The sequence below is a fragment of the Oryctolagus cuniculus genome, chromosome 17 (genome assembly GCF_051225735.1).
Source record: "Oryctolagus cuniculus isolate XC-2025 breed Fujian yellow rabbit chromosome 17, ASM5122573v1, whole genome shotgun sequence".
NCBI classification, from domain to species: domain Eukaryota; kingdom Metazoa; phylum Chordata; class Mammalia; order Lagomorpha; family Leporidae; genus Oryctolagus; species Oryctolagus cuniculus.
Genome location: NC_142883.1, coordinates 47,055,153 through 47,082,178, shown reverse-complemented (window position 1 = coordinate 47,082,178; position 27,026 = coordinate 47,055,153). Strand labels below are relative to the sequence as shown.

At 53.6% G+C, this 27,026-nt stretch overlaps 1 protein-coding gene across 2 annotated transcripts in view; it reads left to right on the top strand.

The window, feature by feature from the left end:
- Positions 1-6,424: 6,424 nt before the first annotated feature.
- Positions 6,425-27,026, top strand: part of PITPNA (phosphatidylinositol transfer protein alpha) — a 46,465-nt gene continuing 25,863 nt past the window's right edge. Inside the window, exons 1-4 of one of the 2 annotated variants that reach the window (XM_008270667.5) lie at positions 6,425-6,713; positions 10,532-10,562; positions 16,354-16,499; positions 22,277-22,368. In XM_008270667.5, coding sequence (XP_008268889.1) covers positions 6,694-6,713; positions 10,532-10,562; positions 16,354-16,499; positions 22,277-22,368 — 289 coding nt within the window. In that variant the 5' untranslated portion in view covers positions 6,425-6,693. The remainder of the gene's footprint in view (positions 6,714-10,531; positions 10,563-16,353; positions 16,500-22,276; positions 22,369-27,026) is intronic. The other variant, NM_001171151.1, reaches the window with a different exon arrangement.

Below are 27,026 nucleotides of genomic sequence, written 5' to 3'. Positions count from 1 at the left end.
GTGGTCATGGGCCTGACTGTCCCTTCTACAGATTTCCCAGTAAGCCAGCCACCTTCCCACCAGAGCCCAGGACAGTGGCAATGGTTGGGAGAGAGGCACTGGATGTCCCTGGAGGAGTCCTACTGGCCGTGTGGGGGAGGGGCTGCCGATAGGCTCCTGACCCTGCTGGGTAGAGGCGACCTGGGGTCCAGGGGCAGGCCACCTTGGCAAGGGATGAGAAGCTGCCAGCAGGAGGTGCGTGACGGCTGGGGCCACACAAGCTCAGCTCCGCCGCATCCCTCAGCTATGAGCTTTCATTCCCTCACTTTTGATGGAGACAGCACAGAGACCTATTTCTCCAGCATAGAGAGCGACGCTGTGTAAGATCTGCAGTGACACGGGGGCAGTAGACCCTGACCTTCAGGCCAGGGACACAGGAGGACTTGGCGGGCACTTGGCCTGGCAGCTGGAGCCCTCATCAAAGGGGTAGCCACGAGAAAGCTCGAACTAACTATCGTCATGTTGAAAAGAGCCCGGGCTTCTGATTTTTTTTTTCAAACTGGAAATCCTGAGTTTTGTACAAAAGATCTCCATTTTCTAATGCTCACTAAAAATAATTTTTTCAGAAAAAGACCACAGCTGCTCTAATAGATTTTAACCCTACATAGGGCAATGCTGTCAGAGGTAGGGAGGGGAGGGGGGGCCTCCTGGCACCTGGCACCCGACGCCTCTGCCCTTGCTTTCCACTGCCTCCCTCCTGCTTCAGGTCGGGGTTTCACCTAACCTAGGACCTGTCTCCTATGGGCTTTGGTCTCCCCGAGCCTGGCTCCTGATGCGTGCTGCTAAGGGTGTGAACGGGTTAAACGCCCTCCTCTGGTTTCCTGCTCAGGGCTAGGGGAGGAGAACTGCCAGGAAAGAGCCAGCTCAGGCTCCTGGATGTGGGTCCCTCACAGCGCCTGGCAGGTACGCCTGTGCCCAGGGGGTGTGCCGGGCAGCCAGGTCACAGGTGTGGCTGTCCTGTCCTCTGGTGTCTGTCTCTCTGTTCAAACAGCGTTCCTTGAAAGCCGCCACACGTTCTGCCCCAGCCACCACTTGCCCCTTCCATAACCAGAAGGGGGCCTGGCAGGGAATAGCTGCTCAGTGACTATTTAGGGGGTTGGAATTTAAAGAGAGGGAGGCAGACGGAAATAATACACAGAGATGAGGATGAACCAGACAGGCTGGGAGAGGAGCCTGCTCTCAGCAGCCAGGACGGCTCAGGGCAGAAGATGGAAACAGTGAAACACAGTCTCCCCAAGATACCCAGAGATGGGTTACAGGAGAAGCTGCAGGGGCTGGCACCCTGTGAGCCACAGGGGAGAGAGATGTGCAGAGACAGAGATAACCAGAGGCACACAGAGAAAGGAGAGGACGAGACAAGAGACAGGGGAGTCCGAGCAGGTGGAGCTACAGAGACAGAGACAGAGAAGCAAGAGGCAGACAGGCAGACACAGAGGCAGAAAGGTACCCTGGGTTTGCTTTCTCTCCTTATAAGCCTGGGTCAAGCAGGTTCCAAGGGCAGGAGTGTCTGGCCTTCTCCCTCCCACACCCCCGCCCCACCCAAGTCCAACACGGTAGAGATGGCTGGGCTGCGCACACACTTGCTCGTGTCATCGCATTATCCCGAGAGCCCACACCGCCAGTGCCCTCCTTCTGCAGGTGGAGGGTTATGTAACTCGCACAAGGTCACACAGGTCAGAGGGCTGGGGCTGACTCCAAAGCATCGGGCTCCTGGGGGTCTGTTCCCAGCGCCCCACCCTTGGCTTGGGAAGGCTGACCCCATGCACACCTGAGACAAACCTGCCAGAGTAAAAGACAAGAAACAACTCAACATGAAAGGTTATTTGGATACAGAACTACTCTGAGAGCAAACAACAATGTAATGATTTGTATATCACCAGGGAACTTTGTGGACTGGGGAAGAGAGAGCGCCACAACATGCCCTCAATTTTGTTACTACTAAGGCACTGTGGAGTTGTAAGACAGTATCCACATTTCAGAGTGTGCACTGAAACCTGAGGGCTCATGTCTGAGACCCATCCTTTTTTAATTTTTAAATTAAAAAAATTAAAGATTTATTTATGTATTTGAGAAGCAATGTTACAGAGAGAGACGGAAAGAGAGAGAGATCTTCCAACTGCTGGTTCACTCCCCAAATGGCTTCAAGGGCCAGGACTGGACCAGGCTGAAGCCAGGATCCTGGAACTCCATCCAGGTCTCTCAATTGGGGGCAGGGGTCCAAGTACTTGGATCGTCTTCTGCTACTTTCTCAGGTGCATTGGTAGGGAACTGGATCAGAAGCGGAGCAGCTGGGACTCAAACAGGCACTGCAATATAATGCCAGCATCTCAAGTGGCGGCTTAACCCACTGGGCCCCAATGTTGGCCCCTGAGACCAACTTTAAAATGCTTCAGGGGCCGGTGCTGTGGTGCAGCGGGTTAAGGCCCTGGCCTGAAGGGCCGGCATCCCATATGGATGCCGGTTCTAGTCCCGGCTGCTCCTCTTCCGATCCAGCTCTCTGCTATGGCCTGGGAAAGCAGTGGAAGATGGCCAAGTCCTTGGGCCCCTGCACCCGTGTGGGCGACCGGAGGAGGTTTCTGGCTCCTGGCTTCAGATTGGCCCAGCTCCGGTTGTTGCAGCCATTTGGGGAGTGAACCAGCAGATGGAAGACCTCTCTCTCTCTCTCTCTCCCTCTCCCCACGCGATCTCTACTCGTGCTCTAACCAGCAGGCTCTGCCCTGGCCTCCTGCTCCCTGGAAAGCCCACACATGCAGATCTCCAAAGGCGGGTGGCAATGCCATTCCTTCTTCCTTCTGCATCTGGCTCAAGCCTCCCACGCCTCCTGGAACCTTCTCCAGCACCGTTCTCTGTATCACATACGTTTCCCTTTATCACAAGCTACTTATGTGCTACCTACAGTTTTCTAGAAGTGTGATGTCCCCTCTGTATATAGGAGCTCCTGGACAGCAGAAGCTGGTTATGGGGTATTTTTTATTTATTTATTTATTTATTTATTTATTTATTTATTTATTGATAGGCAGAGTGGACAGTGAGAGAGAGAGAGAGAGAGAGAGAGAGAGAAAGATTTTCCTTTTTCCATTGGTTCACCCCACAATGGCCGCTGCGGCCCGCGCACCACGCTGATCCAAAACCAGGAGCCAGGTGCTTCTCCTGGTCTCCCATGCAGGTGCAGGGCCCAAGCACTTGGGCCATCCTCCACTGCACTCCTGGGCCACAGCAGAGAGCTGGCCTGGAAGAGGGGCAACCGGGACAGAATCCGGCACCCCGACCGGGACTAGAACCCGGTATTTTTATTTTTAAAGAAACGATTTATTTATTTATTATTTATTTGAAAGGCAGAGTTACAGAGACACAGAGGCAGAGGCAGAGGCAGAGACAGATCTTCCATCTGCTGGTTCATTCCTCAAATGGCCACAAGGGGCCAGAGCTGGGCTGATCCAAAGCCAGGAACCAGGAGCCTCTTCTGAGTCTCCCATGCGGGTGCAGGGGCCCAAACACTTGGGTCATCTTATGTTGCTTTCCCAGGCCATAGCAGAGAGCTGGATCAGAAGTGGAGCAGCCGGGTCTCCAAGAGGTGCCAATATGAAATGTCAACAATGCAGGTGGCAGGTTTACCCACTATGCCACAGTGCCAGCCCCCTGCTTCATCTTGAATTGCAGGTTCTCTTCATGTCTGCTTTCTTTTTAAAAAGATTTATTTATTTATTTATTTGAAAGGTGGAGTTACAGAGAGTGAGAGACATCTTCTGGTTCACTCCCCAAATGGCCGCGATGGCTGGAGCTGGGCCAGTCTGAAGCCAGGAGCCAAGAGCTTCTTTCAGGTCTCTCATGTGGGTGCAGGGGCTCAAACACTTGGGCCATCTTCCACGGCTTTCCCAGGCACATTAACAGGGGGCTGGAGCAGGGGCCAGTGCCGTGGTACAGCATATTAATCCTCAGCCTGAGGCACCAGCACCCCATATGGGCGCCAGTTCTAGTTCCAGCTGCTCCTCTTCCTATCCAGCTCTCTGCTGTGGCCTGGGAAAGCAGTGGAAGATGGCCCAAGTGCTTGGGTCCCTGCACCCATGTGGGAGACCGGGAAGAAACACCTGGCTCCTGGCTTCAGATAGGCACATCTCCAGCCATTGTGGCCATTTGGGGAGTGAACCAATGGAAGGAAGACCTCTCTGTTCTCTCCCTCTCACTGTCTGTAACTCAACCTCTCAAATAAAAAAAAAAAGTCTTAAAAAAAAAAAAAAAGTGGAGCAGCCAGATCTTGAACCTGCACGCATATGGGATGCTGGTACTGCAGGTGGTGGTTTAACCCACTCCACTTCCTATCTAGGGGAAAAGCTCCTGGCTCCTGGCTTTGGCCTGGTTCAGCCCTGGCCATTGCATCCATCTGGGGAGTGAACCAACAGATGGAAGATCTGGCTCTCTCTGTCTCTTCCTCAGTGTAATTCCGACTTTCAAATGAATATATGGGAGCCAGCACTGTGGTATAGCAGGTAAAGCCACCGCCTGCAGTTCAGGCATCCCATATGGGTGCCGGTTCTAGTCCCAGCTGCTCCACTTCCAATTCAGCTCTCTGCTATGGCCTGGGAAGGCAGTGAAGTATGGCCCAGGTCCTTGGGCCCCTGCACCCACATGGGAGACCTTGAAGAAGCTCCTGGCTCCTGGCTTCGGATCTACACAGCTCCAGCTGTTGCGGCCATTTGGGGAGTGAACCAGCAGATGGAATACCCCTCTCTCTGCCTCTCCTTGTCTCTCTGTGTAACTCTTTCAAATAAATAAAATTAATCTTTTTTTTTTTTTAAAAGAAATGAATAGGGGCTGGTGCTGTGGTGCAGCAGGTTAATGCCCTGGCCTGAAGTGCCAGCATCCCATATGGGTGCTGGTTCTAGTCCTGGCTGCTCCTCTTCCGATCCAACTCTCTGCTATGGCCTGGGAAAGCAGTAGAAGATGGCCCAAGTCCTTGGCGCCCTGCACCTGCGTGGAAGACCCGGAAGAAGCTCCTGGTTTCAGATTTGTACAGATCCAGCCATTGCAGTCATCTGGGGAGTGAACCATCGGATGAAGACCTCTCTCTCTGTCTCTCTCTCTCTCTGTAACTCTATCTTTCAAATAAATAAAAAATAAATCTTTTTAAAAAGAAATTAATAAATAAATCTTTTATAAGAAATTGGAGAGGCCAGCTTATGGTGTATCGGGTAAAGACTCCTCTCTGTCTCTCTGCTTCTTTGTAACTCTGCCTTTCAAATAAATAATTTTTTAAAAGATTTATTTATTTATTTGAGAGTCAGAGTTACACAGATAAAGGAGAGGCAGAGAGAGAGAGAGAGAGAAAGAGAGAGAGAGAGAGGTCTTCCACCTGCTAGTTCACTTCCCAAATGGCCACAATGGCCAGAGCTGCGCTGATCCGAAGCCAGGAGCCAGGAGCTTCTCCCAGCTCTTCCATGCAGGTGCAGGGGACCAAGGACTTGGACTATCTTTTACTGCTTTCCCAGGCCATAGCAAGAGATGGATTGGAAGTGGAGCAGCTGGGACTCAAACTGGCGCCCATAAGGGATGCCAGCACTACAGGCAGTGGCTTTACCTGCGCCAGCCCCACAAATACATCTTTTTTAAAAACTGTATTTAGTTATTTATTTGAAAGGCAGAGTTACAGAGAAAAAGACAGAGATCTTCCATCCACTGAACCACTCCCCAAATGAGCTCAACAGCCAGGCTGGGTCAGTTCAAAGCCAGGAGACTGGAGCTTCATCCGGGTCTCTCATGTGGGTGCGGAGGCCCAAACATTTGGGTCATCCCCCGCTGGTTTCCCAGGCGCATAGGCAGGGCACTGAACGGGAAGTGGAGCAGCCAGAACTCAAACCCATATGCCCATGGAATGCCGGCATCGCTGTCGGGGCTTAACCCCCAGCACCACAACTGCAGCCCAGCATAGGCTGGGTGCAAAGGCAGACAGCTGGCAAACATTTATTGGATGAATGACATTGCACGAAGACTGCCCGGTGAAAATCTCAGATCCTTCACATACTAGCTGTGGACTCGGGCAAGTCTCTTAACCTCTGCCTTCCCCCTGTCTCTGCAGTGGAGCCGTGAGCAGCCAAGCGCAGGGAGCAGCATTTGCACAATTCAGCTATTAATTTTTTTGGACATAATCTTTTCCTGGATCCCCCCCCACACACACACACACCGCGGAGGCCCTGGCACACAGCTGCATCCGTCCCTGCTGAGGAAGAGCAGGACATCTCGGTGTCCGCTCCGCCCACTACCCGGGTCTGGCGCACACACCCGGGGCCCACCCTGGAAGTCGAAGGCGACTCCACGGCCCATTTAAGGAGGGCAGGGGGCGGGCCGGGGGAGGCTCCGCCTCCTTGCTGAGGTCAGCGCGCACGGCTGCGTGTGACGCTCTGGTTGCCGCAGAGACGCCCCGCCCCCGCGCGGCGCTGCGGAACCGGAGCTCCGGGCGGCGTCGGCAGCGGCGCGGGAGGCGGCGAGGCCGGGCGGCAGGAGCCGGCGCGGCGACCGCAGCGGGAGCGGCGGGGACGGAGCAGACCACGACGAAGGACCACAGGCAGCCGGGCCGGGCCGGGCCACGGGGAGAGCGGCCGCCGGGAAGCGGGCGGGAGGCCGGGCGGGCAGCGGGCAGCCGCCGAGCCGCGAAGCGACATGGTGCTGCTCAAGGAGTAGTGAGTGTCCGGTCGGCCGTGCGGAAGCGAGAAGGAAGGGGGGGTCGGGGATGACGACCGAGGAGGCTGATGGCCCGGCGGAGCGGATGGAGAGCGCCCGATGGGCTGTTGGGCGGGCCAGCAGGGGCGGAGGGGACCTTGAGGGCCGGACAGCACCTGAGGTGGCGCCCAAGGGGGTAGTGAGGGCCCAATAGGCCTGAGGAGAGGCCAAGGGGCCAGCGAGGGCTGGACAGGGCCCGAGGTGGGGTCAAGGGGACAGGGATAGCTGGACAGGGCAGGAGGAGGGGCCGAGGGGACGGAGAGCACTGGATGAGATGTGTGGTGGCCCCCGGCGGGGCCGAGGGGTCGAAGGGGCAAGATCAGACCTGCAGGAGGGGCCCGCGGACTCGCGGGCAACGGCGGACTTGTCTGAGGGGCAAGGGACAGTCGGACAAGGACAGGCAGGGCCGGTGAGCTGGCCGTGGTGGGGAGGGGCTTGAGGCTGAACGATGGAAGGGGCAGGGACGATCAGATAAGGCAGCTCCAGAGTGGAGTTGAGATGATGGGCAGGACACCTGAGTAGGAGGGGCCGCCTTGGGCACAGAGGGAAGCCTGGGAGGGACAGGTGGCCCCGGGAAAAGGGCTAGGGAGCCAGGGCCAGGCTTGGATGACGGGGCTGGCCTCAGGAGGTCAAGCAGAGGGGGCTAAACCCCGGGGGATGGCTGGGGAGCCAGGGTGCCCTGGTGGTAGATGCAGAGGAGGAAGCATTTGGAGCAAGCTGGGGGTGCCTGCTTAGGGATACCTGGGTGAGGGGTCCAGAGAATATTGGGCAGGCTCTTGAATGAGTAGTGGTGATGGAGAGGGCCAGGAAGTTACCCTGGTAGCCTGAGAGGCCCTGCAGGAAGAGTGTGTTTGTGAATGAAGAATACACCTGGTTGGGGGGCTGGTTTAGGGCCAGCCTGTCTGTAGGGGATTTTTAGTCTCGGTGCGAAGAGATGGGGCGATTGCTTTGAGGAATTGAGGTTTCGGTAAAGCTACCGTGAACCATGTCGAAGTTCCTGAGTAGTGCCTGGGGGGTGAGAGCCTGGGGCCTTCTGGGAGGAGTTGCAGGCAGATGGGTTTGCGCCTGAAATCCAGGGGATTGGATGGTAGGAGGGCATGTTTGGATTGCTAAATCTTTCAAATACAAGGTGACCCATCCTACAGCTCCTGCTTCCAAGCAAACATCACAGGACTTCCTCCCACCCACCTACCCCCGCCCCCCAGGAGGGGAGAGATTAGATTTGTGCTGCCGAATTTGCAATGAAACGCTTCCCTGAAGCTGGGGCAAGGGGGCCGCGCTGGGCCGGTGGCCCCCGAATCCGGCAGCGGGAGATGTGTGAGTGGAGGATTTGTGGAACTCTCTGGGTAGCCGGGCAGGTGTGCAGAAGGCGCTCTGCCCCCTGCAGCAGGCGTGCTCCCTGGAGGTGTCTGGGCTGTCCAGGACATGGTGTGGAGCTCGGGTAACAAAGGGAGCAGAGACCCAGCTGTCATCCCAGCTGGACCGCTCCTCTGAAGAGCGTGATCTGGAAGCTGCCACCTGTCCGGACGGCCAGTCTGGTGTTAGTCCGGCCAGAGCTCAGAGCTTTCTGTGGCCAGGAGGAAGAACCCCGGGAGGCTTGCAGGAGAACCTGGTGCGCTTTGCATTTTAATCTTGAGTGTCCCAACTGACAGGCGTTTCCCATCCTTCCGATCCTCTCCCTGTCCCCAGATGACTCCTAGGACTGCAGGAATCTGTAGTTTTGGGAAGGAGGTCGGGTAAGGCAAGGAAGGGGCCTCTGAGCAGATCTGAGCGAGTTTTGCAGGAGATGCTCTTCTCCCGTGCTTCCTCCCCCCTCCCCCCTGAAGGTGCCAGGGATGCAGAGGCTGCTTGGCCTCTGGGTGTGTATCCCTGGGCAGGGGGCATCCGAGTCCCCTGGCTGTGGCTGCAGGACTGCTGCTCTGGGAAGGGTGCGAGTGAAGGTCACCCCGCAGCGAGCCTGGCTCCAGCCTGGGCCCAGCAGTGCCTCCAGCCTCTGCCTCCGGAGCTGTACCTTCCTGCTGCTCAAGTGGCTTAGTTCCCACAGAGCAAGGCAGACACGTCTGGGTGCACAGCCTTCGCGTGTGCTGCGAGGAGCCGGCTGCTGGGAGACTCGGTGCCCACCCAGTGGCTAAAGTTGTGGCTGTTTATTTTCCTGACACTTCCTCCAACAAGATTCTCCTTGATTTGATTTCTGCAAATTCCTGGATGTGATTTTTGCGTGCTCTTGAAGATAAAAGGTTGATTGTTTTCTAGGAAGTTTCTTCTGAGGGTGCAGGAATGCTGGCCTCCAACTTGGGAGCATTTTTCTGCTCTGCTGGCTTTCTCTAAGAGAGGATTGCATTCGTGGCAGGATTTACGTTATGTGAGTCCTCTGGAGGAAAGGGGTTGTTAGCAGACAGGAGACGGGGAGCCCATTTTGTGTTTCCTGCCCCTTTCCTGTGGTGCCTTGCCTTGGTGCTCTTCTATCAGGTCCCGTTGTATGGTTCCTGCTTCCTGGGGGACCATGTGCAGCCAGAGAATAGTGAGCTGTTGACCAGCCTGGGACAGGAGCCGGGCTGCTGAACCCATTGCCTGGGGCTCCTGCTTCACCTAGCACTCCCCACACAGAAGGGCCCGGCAGGTGCCAGCAGGGCTCTGAGCACCGAGCGTCTAAGCTTTGGAACTGGCTTGACTTGAATGAAGATAACCAAGGCATGCTTGCTTGCTTGCTTATTTATTTATTTTATTTATTTATTTTTTAATTTGAAAGGCAGAGTTAGAAAGAGAGGGAGAGACAGATGTTCCATCCACTGGTTCATTCCCCAGATGGCCACAATAGCTAGAGTGAAGCCTGAACCTAAGAGCTTTATCCAGGTTTCCCAGGTGGGTCCAGGGACTCAAGCACTTAGGCCATCTTCCACTGCTTTCCCAGGCCATTGGCAGGGAGCCGGATTGGAAGAGGAGCAGCTGGGACTCGAACCAGAACCCATATGGGTCACAGGCAGTGACTCTCTGACCTCACAGCTTGGAACTGGGGGTTGGCCGTTGGTTTGCGTTTACAAATGCAAGCCTCCTGAAGCAGTGCCTCAACCAGCCCCTGGCTCTTCCACCTCTGTGGAGTTCTGACCTTTGTGGGGACTTCACGTTGCCTGTGGCTTCTCCATCAGGTTTTTGGTGGTACCTCAAACAATTGGTGGTCTTTGAGATGGAGAAGGAGGAAAGAAAGTGGTTAGTGTTCGGTGCTCTTGGACAGCTTCTGGAGGTGAGAACACAATCGGTATCTTCCAGGGTGGCTGCATGGTCACACTTTGTGTTGTCAGGTCCTTCCCCAGAGCAGAGGTGCCCGGTAACTGCTCTTAGGGTGATTAAGCATGCAAGGGGCCCCGTCCTCGCCTTTCACCTTGGGAGTGGTTATTAGGAGGGTGGGTTCACAGAGATGTGACTCCCCAGGCCCTGATTCTTTGGCTCTGAGTCATGGTGGTTCTCCTGTGTCAGGTTTGCTACTCACTGGCAAGTCTTACTGGGGAAGATGGGCGTGGGGGCAGGCGTGAGTCCTGGGCATGGGAGTAGACTGGTGCGGGGACAGGTTTGCACTGATTTACAAGGTTGTCAATGGAAGGCCAGAGGGCACGAGAGGCTCCTGGCCTCGACGCCCTCAGAGGGCTGTTCTCTGCGGGGATTTTCTAGTAAGTGGAGTGGCACATGAGGCAAAAGTGTGGATACTGACCGAGTTGCCGCCCCGGGAGCCTTGGCGGGTTTCAGAGCCTGGAGTTGACGCTGTCTTTCCCTTCTCTTGCAGTCGAGTCATCCTGCCTGTGTCTGTAGATGAGGTAAGTTCTCCTCCTTTCTCACCCTTCGCTGGATGCGGGTGCTTGTGACTCCAAGTGACCACATGTGCTGTGCAGTTTTCATGTTTGTTCTGAGAGAGAACAGGGCTCAGTGCGCATGCTCCTGTGTCACTGTCAGTTGAAGGAAGGCACTTATTATTTGTATATCTGAGCGACTGTGTGCAACCCGGCCCAAGCTCCTGGCATGCTGGGTGCTTTGAATAGAGCATAGACCAGCCCCTTCTACCTGCTGTGCTGTGCCTGTCTGGGGCATGTCATTGATGGGATTAAGTGTGTGCACTGCTGACACCTCCATGACTTGCCTGGGAAGTGTGCATGGCTCTCCGGTTGTGCAACAAACCAGCAGGGCAGGAAATCTCGGAGGCCCTCCCTGGCCGTGCCGGGTGACTGCTGGCAAGGCCCAGACACAGAATCCTCCTTTTACGGAGGGCAGGGATAACACATGAGTTGGCTGGTCCCCTGGCCTTTTATGGTCCCTGAGTCTGACGTCCCTTCGTCTGGGGATTTTTGGCAGCAGTGTTTGCCACAAGAGGGTTCAAAGGCCGTGCTGACTCAGAGTTGCTCTCTTAGACAGCAACAACTGTCACCGAGCCCTTCCTCGCCTGAACTTCCTCCACTCCTTTCCTGGTGTAGCCTTACTCCTTGCCTCCTTCTGAATCCGCAGGCTTCTCCTGGCTCCCAGGTCAAGTGGAGTTGGGGTGAGGCTCCTTAGCCAAAACAGCACCCTCAGTCACAGAGCTTTGCCTCTCTCCTGCAGCACCAGCATGAAGCTCCTGGGATAACTTCCACTCTGTTCCAAATATGGACTGGACCTTTGCAAAGTGAAATCAGGCCAGCAGAGCCCACAGCACCCTTAGCTGAGACAGATGTCCCAGCTTCTTAGCCCTTAGCAGGGGTGGGCAGGCATTGGCTCCCTGCAGGACTGTCTCCAGGGTTGGGCCATGTGTCTGATAAGAACTGTGGGAACCTGGGGGAGGGGGACAGAGATGGGCCTTGCACATGATCTGGGGGTTCTGGGAAGAACGGATGAGAGAAATGAGCCTGGGGAACCTGGAGGAAAGAAGGGATGGCTGGGTAGAAGTTGTGATACTTGGAGGCACCTGAGGTGCACCTGGGGCCTGGGAACCAGGTGCCTGGCTGACAGGTGTTGGTTTAGGGGGTGGTGTTCTGTTGACTCACCACCTTTGAGGGCTTTGCTGTGTTTAATAAGAATAGCAAGACTTGGTTTTCTGATGTTTTTCCAAGCCAGACGGCCCAGCGTCCCCATTGCCTGGGGACTTAGCTCCTGGGGATCCAGTGACTTCTCTGCTGTCCAGGATGAGTTCCCATGCCCCACATGACCCCTGGGAACTCAGGGTTTCCTGGGTGTGCTATTTAGAGATAAAATGAATGATTTTAGAGGGATTATTACATAGGGGTAAAAGGAATCGTTTTAGAGGGAAACTGTTGATGGAAGGAAGGGTGGGAACGTGAGTAGTGCTGGGTCCCAGGAGCCAAGGAGGCCCAGACCTGGGCTAGAGTTCCCCGGGGCCGCTCTGCAGGCAGGCCGTCGGGGCCAGGACGCTGGCTGCCTATGGGGTGGCCAAGAAAGGGCGGAAGGGGAACTCCCACCTTGGGAGTGCCTGCAATTGGCAGTTTTTAGCTTGTGATTTTTTTTTTTTTTTTTTTTTTTTTTGGTATCGCTGAGGAAGTGGCAAGTGGGGCGGGGTAGCTGTCAGGGTAAGCTCTGGTGAGGATTCGTCTGTTCGTCTAGTTGTAGTCAGCAGGAAACCACTAACGAGAAAGCTGTGCCGGGCCTGGGCAGGGTTGAAGCAGAAGCTGCTCTTTTCATGGCTGGGACCTCAGTTCCAGAAGAGCAGAAAAATCCTGAATGGGGAGGCCAAAGGAGAAGCAGGGAACAATCGACCTTCTCAGAGTCTTTGTCGATAAGCCCATCCCGACTCCCGGTTCCCATGGGAACAGCCGGCAGCACGTGACTGGTGGCTTCACTTCCTAAATTGGAGGCGATGACTTGAGGCCCTTGGAGCTTTCTGATTTGGGGGGTGGAGAGAAGAAAGAGAAAAGAGCAGGTCATGGTTTTAGAATCACCTGGATGGCCTGAATCAATATTTTCAGGCAGAATTAGCTCTGGCTGGCCAGTGCCTTTGGCCTAATGCTGCACAGGGTTTCTAGGTATTCTGCAGCACCCTGGCTGCCTGACGTGGCTGTGTCCACCAGTGGTTCCTGGCTCTAGTCAGCCAGGCCTCTACGGGGGCAGTGCCATTTCACTTCTTTCCAGATCCGTGGCCCCATCTCCCATGGTGCCTGGCCTGACAGGGTCACACAAGGGGCATGGGGACCAACAGCTGTACTGGTTTTCATGTCCGTCTTTCAGGCCCCTCCACTCCGTCTTCCTACCCCAAGATTGCCAAAGTGTTTTAGTTCTTTAGGACAAGGGAGCCTGCATGGCCCCAGCAGTGATAGTCCTGGGGGGTTCTTGTTGGATGGTGACCCCACCCCTGCCCTAAGTCTGGCGGCTGCTTTCCTAGGATGCAGAGCAACTATGCCGAAGGGAACTCTTGTGGTGTAGAAAGTGTCCCTCACTTGTAGCTTGTGCGGGCCAGTCTTACCCCCTTGGATTAACAAAACTGCCTTCACTTTCTCATTGGGATTAAAGGATCAGAATATCAAGAGAGATTAAGGTGGAAGATGCCAGCCAACAGACTGATCCTCTTAGAGCCTGCCCCCTGATTCCTGCCTCCGAAGAGCAACCAAATGAAGGCGATTAGCCTCTGCTGGGGGCCTCGCCCAGCAGCCCGGGCCCCTGCCCTGGCCCTCTCCCTAGCCTGCCCTTAGGATTGCTGAGTCAGTGGTCGATGTGCTTCTGGCTGCTCTCTGCACGGAATTCCTCCTCCTCCTTAGGAACCCCTGGCCCAGCCAAACCCTGGCCCACTTGATAGAGATGTTCGTGTGTGCCTTGCAAGGTGCTGGATTTGGAAAGGCCCGGGGCAGTTTGGGGGTCCAGGGCAGGGGGCACTGAGGCACCAGTGATGTTACTCAGGATTTGCAAGGTCAAGGTGCCTGGCTGTTACCCAGATGTTCCTCTTTTTTTTTTTTTTTTTGACAGGCAGAGTGGACAGTAAGAGAGAGAGAGAGACAGAGAGAAAGGTCTTCCTTTTGCCGTTGGTTCACCCTCCAATGGCCGCCAAGGCCAGCGCACCGCGCTGATCCAAAGGCAGGAGCCAGGTGCTTTTCCTGGTCTCCCATGGGGTGCAGGGCCCAAGCACCTGGGCCATCCTCCACTGCACTCCTGGGCCACAGCAGAGAGCTGGCCTGGAAGAGGGGCAACCGGGACAGAATCCGGCGCCCCGACCGGGACTAGAACCCGGTGTGCCGGCGCCGCAAGGCGGAGGATTAGCCTAGTGAGCCGCGGCGCCGGCCTCAGATGTTCCTCTTTATGCAGTTTTACTGAGCCTTGATTGCTTGACGAGGCCCTGGCGTTGTGTGCTAAGCGTGTGCTTTGGAAATTAGAGTTCTTTCAGCTTTGTGGCGAGGAGGGACTTGTCCTGGACTGCTGCTTTGCCTTCCAGACTCTGCCCAGAAATGTCCCTGCGGTGCTCAGGAAGCTGCCTCTGCTCTTGCTGTGGCAGACCGTGGTTGAAGTGGCAGAGGCCCAGAGCTGCAGCCTCTCTCTCTTACCATCAGAGACAGACACTCTGGGCTCTCACCTCTGGTGCATGAGGAGTTTGGGGGGTGGTGGTAGAAGATGAGAAAAACCAGTCCCGGCATGTTCAGGCACCAAGTATCTGCTTTCTTCATCTCATCCTTCCTGAACTGTAGTGCCTGCATGGCCCCAGCAGTGATAGGAGAGGCGTCCTGTGGCACAGGCTGAACTCCCTGCATTGACTGTTGCTGTTTGTTCTCTTTATTTTCCCCTACGAGAAGGGGCAGCAGGGCCAGGCCTGGACGATGCCCAGATCATCGACCCCAACTCTGAACTGTCCTGCAGGGGTCGGAGGAGACTGGTGATCTTGACCCATGACTCCATAGGGTGGCCCGTGACCCAAGAAAAGGGGTCCAGGCTTTGGCCATCTAGTAACTGCCTGCACAGAGGGTGTCCCCGGCCAGCAGGGACCACAGGGGAGGAACTTTGCTATCCCTTGTGGGAAGCAGGAGCTCTTGCTTCAGCCCCACTGAGAGTCTGGAAGGCATCAGGAGGTTCAGGTGCCTGAAACACCCTTAGCTGCTTCTGGATTGAGGAGGGGTCCAGCGCTGGAGAAAAGCAAGTAGATAAAGCGTTTTGCAGCAAAGGGATGTGGATTTCACAGTGCAGTGGGTCGGTTTTTTTGGATAATGAGTCATGCCTTAAGACCTATTTAAATGAATGGGATAAAGAGATTTCTAGCAACCAACTCAGATCCTCTTTTCTTTTCTTTTCTTTTCTTTTTTTTTTTTTTAAGATTTATTTTATTTATTTGAATGGCAGAGTGAGAGAGAAAGACAGGTCTTCCATCTGCTGTTTCACTCCCTAAGTGGCCACAGCAACTGGGGCTGAGCCAGGCTGAAGCCAGGAGCTTTTTCTGGGTTTCTCACGTGGGTGGTAGAGGCCCAAGCCCTTGGGCCATCCTCTGCTGCTTTCCCAGGCCATAGAAGGGAGCCAGATAGGAAGTGGAACATCTGGCACTTGAACTGGCACCCATATGGGATTTTGGCACTGCAGGCAGCAGCTTAACCTGCTATGCCACAACACTGGCCTCTGTTTTTGAGTCTTTTTTTTTTTTTTAAGATTTATTTTATTTATTTGAATGGCAGAGTGAGAGAGAGAAAGACAGGTCTTCCATCTGCTATTTCACTCCCCTAATGGCCACAACAGCCAGAGCTGGGTTGATCTAAAGCCAGGAGCCAGGAGCTTCTTCCAGATCTCCCATGTGGGTGCAGGAGCCTAAGGACTTGGGCTGTCTTCCATTGCTTTCCTAGGCCATAGTAGGGAGCTGGATCAGAAGTGGAGCAGCCGGGACTTGAACTGGTGCCCATATGGGATGCAAGCACTGCAGGCAGTGGCTTGACCCGCTATGCCACAGTGCTGGCCTGTGTTTTGGGCTCTTAATACCAGAACAGTTCTGGGGCAAAGTTTACCTTGGAGTCCATAATCTGTTTTCTGGAAGGCAGTGTGAGTTTGAGTGTATTCCCAGCCTGTTTTGTGTGTGTGTGTGTGTGTGTGTGTGTTTTTAAGATTTATTTATTTATTTGAAAGTCAGAGTTACACAGAGGAGAGGCAGAGAGAGGTCTTCCATCTGATGGTTCACTCCCCAATTGGCCGCAATGGCCAGAGTGGTGCAGATCCAAAGCCAGGAGCCAGGAGCTTCTTCCGGGTCTCCCAGGCGGGTGCAGGGGCCCAAGGACTTGGGCCATCTTCCACTGCTTTCCCAGGCCACAGCAGAGAGCTGGAATAGAAGAGGAGCAGCCGAGACTTGAACCGGCGTCCATATGGGATGCCTGCGCTTCAGGCCAGGGCGTTAACCCACTGCGCCACACCGCCGGCCCCTCCCCTGCCTCTTTAACCCCCAGTGGATGATGTGGAAATGGGGAGGGTGCAATGAAACACATCTGATGGCTACAGAGAGGCCACGGCGCAGCATTCTCAGGTGCTCTGGGTTGAGATGGACAAGGCCAGCTGTGAAACTACAGCACAAGCTCGTGGGCGGGGGACCTCAGGGTGATCTGATGGGACAGTTTGTGGCAGCTGCACTGCATGCAACTGTGAAGACTAATGCCTGTCTCTCTGTTCCTGTAGTACCAAGTAGGGCAGCTGTATTCTGTGGCTGAGGCCAGCAAAAATGAAACAGGTGGCGGTGAAGGCGTGGAGGTGCTGGTGAACGAGCCTTATGAGAAGGATGGTGAGCGAGGCCAGTACACACACAAGATCTACCACCTGCAGAGGTATGTGCTGTGAGGACAGCGGTCAAGTGTGTGTGTTGCCAGGTTGTTAGCCTGTTGCTCAAGTCGCTTCATCTGTGAGAGTGGGCGTAGGTGCTACTTCTTTGATTATCTAGAACATGTTACTTATCTGAGAGGCAGAGAAACGGTGGGAAAGAGACAGACAAAAAGCTCACTCCCCAAATGCCTGCAATGGCTGGAGCTGGGCCAGCCAGGCTGAAGCCAGGAGACAGGAACTCAATCTGGGTCTCCCCACATGGGTGGCAAGGACCCAACTATTTGAGCCAACACCTGCTGCCTCTCCGAGAGTGTATTAACAGGAAGCTGGAAATGGGAGCATAGCCAGGCACTTCGGAGTTGACATTGTTGGCACAGCAGTTGCTAAGCTGCTGCTTGCAGCGCGGCCATCCCATAGCAAAGTGTTGGCTGCTCCACTTCTGACCTTGCTTCCTGCTAATGTGCCTGGGAAGGCAGTAGAAGATGGTACGAGTATTTGGGCCTCTGCCACCCATGTGGGAGACCCAGATGGAGTTTCTGGCTCTTGGCTTTGGCCTGACCCAGACCTGGCTATTGTGGCCATTTGGGGAGTGAACCAATGGATGGAAGATCTCTCTCTGTCTTTCCCTCTCTGTCATTCTGATTTTCAAATAAATAAATCTGAAAACAAAAAACAAAACCAAGGTACTTCAATATGGGACAAATCCCAAACGGTGTCTTAACTGCTGCACCAAATGCCCACCCCTTTGCTCTTTTGATACTTATATAGTCAAGGCCGGTGCCGCGGCTCACTAGGCTAATCCTCCGCCTAGCGGCGCCGGCACACCGGGTTCTAGTCCCGGTCGGGGCGCCGGATTCTGTCCCGGTTGCCCCTCTTCCAGGCCAGCCCTCTGCTGTGGCCAGGGAGTGCAGTGGAGGATGGCCCAGGTGCTTGGGCCCTGCACCCCATGGGAGACCAGGAAAAGCACCTGGCTCCTGGCTCCTGGCTCCTGCCATCGGATCAGCGCGGTGCGCCGGCCGCAGCGCGCCGGCCTTGGCGGCCATTGGAGGGTGAACCAACGGCAAAGGAAGACCTTTCTCTCTGTCTCTCTCTCACTGTCCACTCTGCCTGTCAAAAAAAAAAAAAAAAAAAAAAAAAAAGATACTTATATAGTCAGCATATTCTGCCTCATTCTTTTTATTTTTTAAAGTTTTATTTATTTGAAAGGAAGTTACAGAGGGAGAGAAAAGACAGAGAGGTCTTCCATCCACTGATTCACTCCCCAAATGGCTGCAATGACCGGAGCTGGGCCAGTCCGAAGCCAGGAGCCAGGGGCTTCTTCCAGGTCTCCCACATGGATGGCAGGGGCCCAAGCGCTTGGGCCGTCTTCTACTGCTTTCCCAGGCTGCAGGGAGCTGGATCGGAAACTGAGCAGCCAGGAATCGAACAGGCATCCATATAGGATGCTGACAATAGCTTTACCTGCTACTACCCCAGTGCCAGCCCCAGTAGTCACAGTATTATGAGGTGCAGATAGATTGCAAGTTGTTTAACTTTCTTGATGTAATTTATAGTCATTTCCGGATGTCTACATCTTCCAGTAAAACTCCATCTACATAAATCTGTTCATGTACTTGTGTGTATAAATCTATAGTAAATATTTCTGAAAGTAGAATTGCTGGGTTAGGTGATTTTTAAATTCTGATGTTGTGAAATAAGCTGCCAGTGAGGTTTTGTACCTCTCTTTGGACCGAAGTTCTGAATATTTTTAAATGAAGCATGAATTGATATGTGTACCAAAATCCACAGCAAACCACATACATTTACTGAGTCTCTAACCCAAATAATATAAACTATGAGCTAACTGAAGGCGGAGTCAACATAAAGCAGCAAGAATGGACATCACTCTAAGCCACCTTAGAAACTACCCAGAGAGGGCTGGCGCTGTGCCCTAGCGGGCAAAGCCGCTGCCTGTGGTGGCGGCATCCCACATGGGCGCCGCTTCAAGTCCCGGCTGCTCCACTTCCGACCAGCTCTCTGCTATGGCCTGGGAAAGCAGTAGAAGATGGCCCAAGTCCTTGGGCCCCTGCACCCGCATGGGAGACCTGGAAGAATCTCCTGGCTCCTGGCTTCGGATTGGCACAATTCTGGCCATTATGGCCAATTGGGGAGTGAACCAGTGGATAGAAGACCCCTCCCTCCCTCCCTCCCTCCCTCCCTCCTTCTCTCTTTCTCCCTCCCTCTCTCTCTGCCTCTCCTTCTCTCTGTGTAACTCTTTCAAGTAAATGAATAAATCTTAAAAAAAAAAAAGAAAAGAAAAGAAACTACCCAGAAGGGGCCAGCGTTGTGGCGTAGCAGGTGATACTGCTGCCTGTGAAACTCTTATCCCATGTGGGTGTCGGTTCATGTCCCAGCTGCTCTACTTCCAATCCAACTCTAATGACCTGGGAAAAGCAGTGGAAAATTGCCCAGGTGCTTGGGCTTCTGCTACCCATGATGGAGACCCTCAGGAAACCCTGGGCCAGTGCTAGCCGTTATGGCCATCTGGGGAGTGAACCAGTAAATGGGAGATCTCTCTCTCTCTCTGAGCCAATATTATCCTGGCAGTCAATGTTCTGATATTTCTTTAAAAAACAAAATAAAAAGCCCAACTACCCAAAACTGGAAAAACAACACCAGGAGCTTTTTTTTCCTTTGTGATAAAAATACCTCACATAAAATTCAGCCTTCTAACTGGTTGTGAGTGTACATGCAGTCATGGCATTGCACACATTCCCATCACTGTGCAACTGAAACTGAAGTTGTAAAATTCCTGCTCACTAACACTGTACTAAAACCAGTTTCATTTGCGTTTGGTAAAATCCCTGATTTACTGTCATCTGCCACCCTGGTGATGGAAAAGTGACCACCGAGAGGGGGCCAGGGTTTTGCAGGGCTGGAGCCAGGAGGGAAGCAGCACTGAGCGGGGAGACCCTCCCCAGAACCCCATTTCCTTGTCAGTGCTCTTTCCTCCTGGCCCCCTCTTGCCTCTGGCACATCCCTCCTTAGTTGAGTGTTAACTGCTCCTTACTGGGGAATTCACAGGGATTAAAAAAGGCTCAAAGTATCCTTTTGCCTTTGGTGTATTTATTTACTTTTTTCCTATTTTACTTGAAATAGAGATAGATTAACCCCTATCCTAATAATTTACTCCCCAGATGTCTACAACAGCTGGGGTTGGGCCAGGCCAAAGCCAGGAGCCCAGAGCTCCATTCAGGTCTCCCATGTAGATGCCAGGGACACGAGTACTGGTGTCACCACCTGCTGCCTCCCAAGGAAGCTGGAGGAGAGCAGACGGAGACTTGAACTCCGCTCCGCCATGCGGGCATCCTGAGACGCAGCTTGACTGCTGCACCAGGTGCTTGCTCCTATTTATTTATTTTTAAAGATTTATTTATTTATTTGAAAAAGCAGCGTTACAGAGAGATGTCTTCCACCTGCTGGTTCAATCCCCAAGTGGCCACAACAGCCAGAGCTGGGCTGATCTGAAGCCGGGAGCCAGGAGCCTCCTCTGGGTCTCCCACGCCAGTGCAGGGGCCCAAGGACTTGGGCCATCTTCCACTGCTTTCCCAGGCCATAGCAGACAGCTGGATTGGAAGTGGAGTAGCCACTCGAACTAGTGGTCATATGAGATCTGGCACTGTAGGCGCCCACTATGCCACAGGACCAGCCCCAACTCCTATTTATTTTGACAGAGAACTTTAAAAAGAGATGGTAAGGGTGGTGTTTCAGGCAGGGAGGGCCAGCTGTTTCCTCAAAGCTCACTTTGTCCAACCCCAGTGGCAGAGTGGTGGTCTTTACGCACAGAGGGCGAGGCTTTCCTTGCCAGAGAGAGCGTGGGGGTCAGTTGTGGCTTACCTGGTTAAACTGCTGCATGGGGACGGGACCAGCGCTGTGGTTCAGTGGATTAAAGCCCTGGCCTGTAGCGCTGGCATTCCATATGGGTGCTGGTTTGAGTCCCGGTTGCTCCACTTCTGGTCCAGCTCTCTGCTAATGCGCCTGGGAAAGTAGCGGAGGATGCTCAAGTTCTTGGGCCTCTGCACCTGCGTGGTAGACCTGGAAGAGATGTGAGCTCGCTGCGACACTCTTCCTCATCCCTTCTATGAAATCCAGGGATGCTGATTCCGCCTCCTTGCACCTCTAAGGAGTCCCTTTCGTTCCGTCCTCTCTAGCAGCTCCTAACTGGTCTCCCTTCCAGACCTGCTCACAGCTCCCACCGTTTTGTCCGCAAGATCCCTTGCTCCCAGCTTTAAAGCTGCTCGGGGCTTCCCTCTGCCCTGGGATGAAGCCCATTCCCTCTGCCGTGTACCAGGTCTTTAGGACCCGGCCTCTGTGTTCTCTGTGTTCCCCGCCTCGTGCCTCGTGCCTTGTGCCTTGTGCCAGCCTCGCCGACTCTTCTTTCCTTGGCTTAGCTTTTCTGCGTTCACTGTCATCCTTTTGTGTAGCGGAGAGCTACTCACGCTTTCCTCCGTGTGTTCGCCTCAGCCTGACGTTGCCTGAGGAGCCCCCATGTGCTGCACTTCCCTGGCTGGGCTCCCACAGTACTCTGCCCCGAGCCCGCGCCCTCCCCGCTGGGGCGCGTCCTTCTAGTGCTGGCATCACCTCTGCCTGCTTACTTACATGCCCCACTGGACTGCAGACTCCTCCAGGCCAGGAGCCGTGTCTGGCTGGGGCCTGTGTCTCCTGGGGCCTTGGACACAGGGATCCTCCCGTGAGTGAGTGAGTCTCAGGAATGCTCTGAGTTAGCTCTCCTCTGAGGTTAGCTCTTTGTTCTCAGGCCCTGGGCAGGAAAGCTTATGAGGTTGCTGGAGCCTGCTAAACACTGTGGAGGTTACCGTTAAAAACCCAGGGGACGAGCCTTTGGCCTAACAGTTAAGATCTCCGCATCCCATATTGGAGTATCTGGGTTTGAAATTTAACTCCAGCTTCCTGCTCATGCAGACCCTGGGGGCCAGCAGGTGATGCTTCAAGGAGCTGGGTCCTTGCCACCCACATGGGAGACCTGGGTTGAGTTCCAGGTTGCCACATTCAGCCCAGCCCAGCCCTGGCCACTGCAGGCATTTGGGAAGCAGACTGGTAGATGGGAACTCTGTCTGTCTGTATTTGTCTTTCTGTTTCCCTGACTCTCAAGTAATTTCTTTAAAAAAGAGAACAAGCAAGAAGAAAATATATGTTAAAAAAAAATTGGGCTTGTTCTGTACCTGTCGTTCTGTACCTGTTGTTCTGTGACCTGAGATAAGAGTTGAGTAGAATGTATTTTGTCCTGGGAGGCAGTTGGCTCTGAGGCCGTCCTGGCCTCTCAGAACTGATGAAAATAGACCACATCCTCTTGGACCCCACATTGCGAGTTAGTTGGCCAGCCTGCCGGCTGTAAGCCAGCCTGGTACATGCTTGCGGGTTTCTCCTTAGCATCTTACCCTTGCACTGGGCAGTGTAATGCCCTGACCCCGGAGAGCTCTGGAAAACTGTGTAATGATAACAATGAGGGGCCTGGCAGGGCGCCAGGGTCTCTCAGGCTGTCCTGTTCCTGGTGGGTGGTGGGGCAAGTGTGGGTGGATGGTTGTGACGGGCAGGCCGACGTGGCAGGCTCTGGCAGGTGGCTTCTCACGTGCAAGAGTAACCTGCTTATCTCACGGAAACTTGCATGTGAGCTGCCTGCTGAAGAAGCTGGGGCTACAGCCCAGAGACGTGGGGGCCTCGCCAGAGCCTGCTGTCCTCTTCTCTCCTCCATGTGTCTTCATAACCCTTTCTTGTTTCTCTGTAGCAAAGTCCCCACGTTTGTTCGAATGCTGGCACCAGAAGGAGCCCTGAACATACACGAGAAAGCCTGGAACGCCTACCCTTACTGCAGAACTGGTGAGTGCGGGCGTGGCCGGCAGCGGAGGCTCGGGCCCCACCGTGCACACAGTGTAGTCGAGGAGGCCTGGCCTAGGGGTTGTGCTCTACCTTCATTTTCCGGATTAAGCAATGCAAGGATGAGTTTGGGCTCCCTGCAGGCTCGTGGTGTCAGTGTTGTCCAGCACAACTTGGCAGCCACCTGGGTGAGAGCCACCAAGTAGTCATGGCCCCAGATAGCTCAGGGCCAGCCCTTCTTCTTCTTCTTCTTTTTTTTTTAAAGATTTATTTATTTGAAAGGCAGAGTTACAGAGAGACTGAGGCAGGGAGAGAAAAAAAAAAAAAAAGAGAGAGGTCTTCCATCTGCTGGTTCACTCCCCAATTGGCTGCAATGGCTGGAGCTGTGCTGATCCTGTTTCTGCCCAGTCTCCCAACTCCTTCGGCCATCTTCTGCTGCTTCCCCAGGCCATAAGCAGAGAGCTGGATCGGAAGTGGAACAGCTGGGTCTCGAACCAGCGCCCATATGGGATGCTGGCATTGCAGGCAGAGGCTTTACCCGCTATGCCACAGTGCCAGCTCTCAGCTCCTCCTCTTTAGGGATGGTATGAAAATTACGATTGTATCTGCTGATTATAAAAGTAATGTTCTCTGTATACCTTTTGGAAAATACATAAAAAAAAGAAATATGTAAAAACAGAAAAAATGTTTATCCATGGTTCTTTGATCCTTAGTTAAAATTTTAATGTAATTTGCTGGCGCCGCGGCTCACTAGGCTAATCCTCCGCCTGCGGCGCCGGCATACCGGGTTCTAGTCCCGGTCGGGGCACCGGATTCTGTCCCGGTTGCCCCTCTTCCAGGCCAGCTCTCTGCTGTGGCCTGGGAGTGCAGCGGAGGATGGCCCAAGTGCTTGGGCTCTGCACTCCATGGGAGACCAGGAGAAACACCTGGCTCCTGCCTTCAGATCAGTGCAGTGTGCCGGCCGCGGTGGCCATTGGAGGGTGAACCAACGGCAAAGGAAAACCTTTCTCTCTGTCTCTCTCTCTCTCACTGTCTACTCTGCCTGTAAAAAAAAATTATTTTAATGTAATTTTTCTAGTCTGTTTTTTCCTATACATGCACATAAAGTCTCTAGGCACATTTTGTAGACAAGTTTTAGATTATATCATTAATTTTTTTTTTTTTTTTTTTTTTTTTTTGACAGGCAGAGTGGATAGTGAGAGAGAGACAGAGAGAAAGGTCTTCCTTTTGCCGTTGGTTTACCCTCCAATGGCCGCCACGGCTGGTGCGCTGCGGTCGGCACACCATGCTGATCTGAAGGCAGGAGCCAGGTGCTTCTCCTGGTCTCCCATGGGGTGCAGGGCCCAAGCACTTGGGCCATCCTCCACTGCCTTCCTGGGCCACAGCAGAGAGCTGGCGTGGAAGAGGGGCAACCGGGACAGAATCCGGTGCCCCGACAGGGACTAGAACCCGGTGTGCCAGCACCACAGGCGGAGGATTAGCCTATTGAGCCTCAGCGCCGGCCCATTATTAATTTTTAATTGCCTATTTTCCTCTGGTAAATAGAGAATAGTGTCCCTGTGTTAGGTTGTCTACTCTTTTTTTTTTTTTTTTTTTAAAGATTTATTTATTTATTTGAAAGCGTTACAGAGAGGCAGAGAGAGGTCTTCCATCTGATGGTTCACTCCCCAGATGGCCGCAACAGCCAGAGCTGTGCCAATCTGAAGCCAGGAGCCAGGAGCCTCTTCCTGGTCTCCCATGTGGGTGCAGGGGCCCAAGAACCTGGGCCATCCTCTACTGCTATCCTAGGCCATAGCAGAGAGCTGGACGGGAAGTGGAGCAGGCGTGTCTCGAACTGGCGCCCATATGGGGTGCTGGCACTTCAGGCCAGGGCGTTAGCCCACTGCGCCAGAGCATTGGCCCCAGGTTGTCTACTCTTTTTAAAAACTTATAATGGCTGCATAGTATTCCATCGTATGAATGCACTATGATCTCTTTAAATTCCCTTATTATTAGATACTGGCCTTCCTAGTTTTCACGTGATAGATTTGCATTTGGCTTGAAAAGCAGCATTGAGCCCAGGACCTCTTGAGTGAGGCAGTCACATGAGAGGCCCATAGAGTGACCTCCCTGCCCCGGAGACAACACTGAGCAAAGTTAGCAAAGGAGACGCTGCGGTTGTTGGGGAAAAGTTTAAACAAGTCTAATTTTTGATGATAAAGGACATAAAAACAGCTGTCCCTAAAGGATGTTGTGGTTACCTAGGGCTTGCACACAGACTCTGCGGCAGGGCTGGGGGCTGGGCGGCAGTCCCTGCTCCTGCCCAGCTCTGAATTGATGGCGGACACCGAGCCAGCATGTGCTGGAGCTGGGGGTGGACTTACTACCCTAATCCTGCCACTCTGGAGTGTCTGAAAAGGAAAGGAAAGATTTGAGCTTAAATAGAAAATTCTGTCCTGGTCTAGACATCCTGGGATTTCTAATTGAGTGATTCAGACTCAGCTGTCCAAGATCCCTAGGTCTCGAGGGCCATCTGTGAGTAGACCCCTGGGGCCCAAGCTGGCACTCATTCATGTCCCAGAGAGCCCCCGGGGTCCCCTGGAACTTGTGTACGAGGTGGGCGCCCCTCCTCCCCGCCAGCCGCAGCCCTCCTTGCTGCTTTGCTTGTTTCAGGTGTCGAGCCCGGCACTCACTGGCTTGGGACTTTGGGAAGCACTGAAGGTCGCAACACAGGGCCATTGCTCTTTGTAATCCCTCGTGGCTCTGTCCAGACAAGTTCAGGGACATTGTTTCTGTCAGGAGATGTACAATCATTGGTAGGACTTGGAATGTGTAACACGTAGAGTTTCATTGCTTTAGCTAAAAATGCAAAACCTCACTATTCCTGAAACCTTGGGCAGGAAGCTGTTACGTTATTGGAAACAAGGCATGCACACATGTCCTTTTTTATTATTATTTATTTTTTAAAGATTTATTTTATTTATTTGAAAGACAGAGTTACAGAGAGAGGTAGAGACAGGGAGAGAGGTCTTCCATCCGCTGGTTCACTCCCCAGATTGCCGGAGCTGAGCCGATCCGAAGCCAGGAGCCAGGACCCAGGAGCTTCTTCTGGGTCTCCCACGTGGGTGCAGGGGTTCAAAGACTTGGGCCACCTTCTACTGCTTTCCCAGGCCATAGCAGAGAGCAGGAATGGAAGAGGAGCAGCTGGGACTAGAACCAGCGCCCATATGGGATGCTGGCGCTTCAGGCCAGGGTTTTAACCTGTTGCGCCACAGTGCCAGCCCCGCATACATGTTCTTTAAAGACAAGATGCAGTGTGGATGGGTGTGGCTGGGCTAGGGTCAAAGATGAATTCTCTTGATATCTGAGAGAGCTGCAGTGGGCATGTGTTGTCAGAGCCTTGGCCAACTTGGCATAAAGAAGGCAAACAGATAGTGTGGACTCCATGCCCTGGAGTGTTCTGGATGCACAGCTTGTGCCAACCAAGAGTTGTTGCTGTCCTCTCCAATTCTAGGGAGATACTGCTGCAGCTGTCAGGTTTTCTTTACTTTCTTTTTTTTTTTTTTTTAACCACAGCAAATGTTAATTCATACATTGGTCCTTGACCACAAGGAAAAGAAAGTAAAAATAGAATTTAAATATTCGATGAAGAATAAAGGGGGGGAGGTTGATGTCATCAGTGAGTGCTAACCTCCTAGAATCCACAGTCGTGCAGAATGAATCTGTTGAATCTTAGACCTGTTCTGTTAGGCATCTGTTCTTTTAGAGTAGGAGGCAGAAGCAGGCAAGAAGGGCTGCTTTCCAGTTCCCCCTGGGGGCCGGGGTAGGAAAAGTATTGGTTCAAACATCTGAGCTTGGCCTACGTGGATGCAGGTGTGAAGTGAAGTGGGAGAAGCAGCATGTTGGAAGGCTCTAGCCTTCCCCTGCGCAGGATGGAAATAGATTTGGGGAATCCTTCTCATTATCAGCATTTTCTATGCTAGTCCTTTATTTCTCTCTGTCTGTCCCCTGCAGCTGATGGGTTGTGATGTGAGGATGGGGTAAGATGGGAGTTGGTCTGGGAATGAAAGGGGGAAGAAGAAAGGGAATGTCTTGGTTTCTCCTCCTATCTCTGCCTCTAACCTTGACCCTTAACTGGATACAGTATCACGAAAGCAGTGCTTTCAGAGTACTTTTTCAGTCTTAAGTTTTCCAGGCCTGCAGAGGGTTTCCTGAGACTTTCCTTGGTGTCTGGGGTTACAACATAAAGAAAAGGTGCTGCTGGGCATACACACGTGTTTGGAAGGGCAGGGAGCTAGCGTCTGGGGGAGATCGGTCGCCCAAGCTGGTTTTTTTTTTTTTTGGGGGGGGGGGGACAGAGTGGACAGTGAGAGAGAGAGAGAGAGAGAAAGGACTTCCTTTTCCGTTGGTTCACCCCCCAATGGCCGCTGTGGCTGGCGCACTGTGGCCCACACACCACGGCCCACGCACCGTGCTGATCTGAAGCCAGGGGCCAGGTGCTTCTCCTGGTCTCCCATGGGGTGCAGGACCCAAGCGCTTGGGCCATCCTCCACTGCACTCCCTGGCCACAGCAGAGAGCTGGCGTGGAAGAGGGGCAACCGGGACAGAATCCGGTGCCCCGACCGGGACTAGAACCCGGTGTGCCAGCACCGCAGGTGGAGGATTAGCCTAGGGAGCCGCGG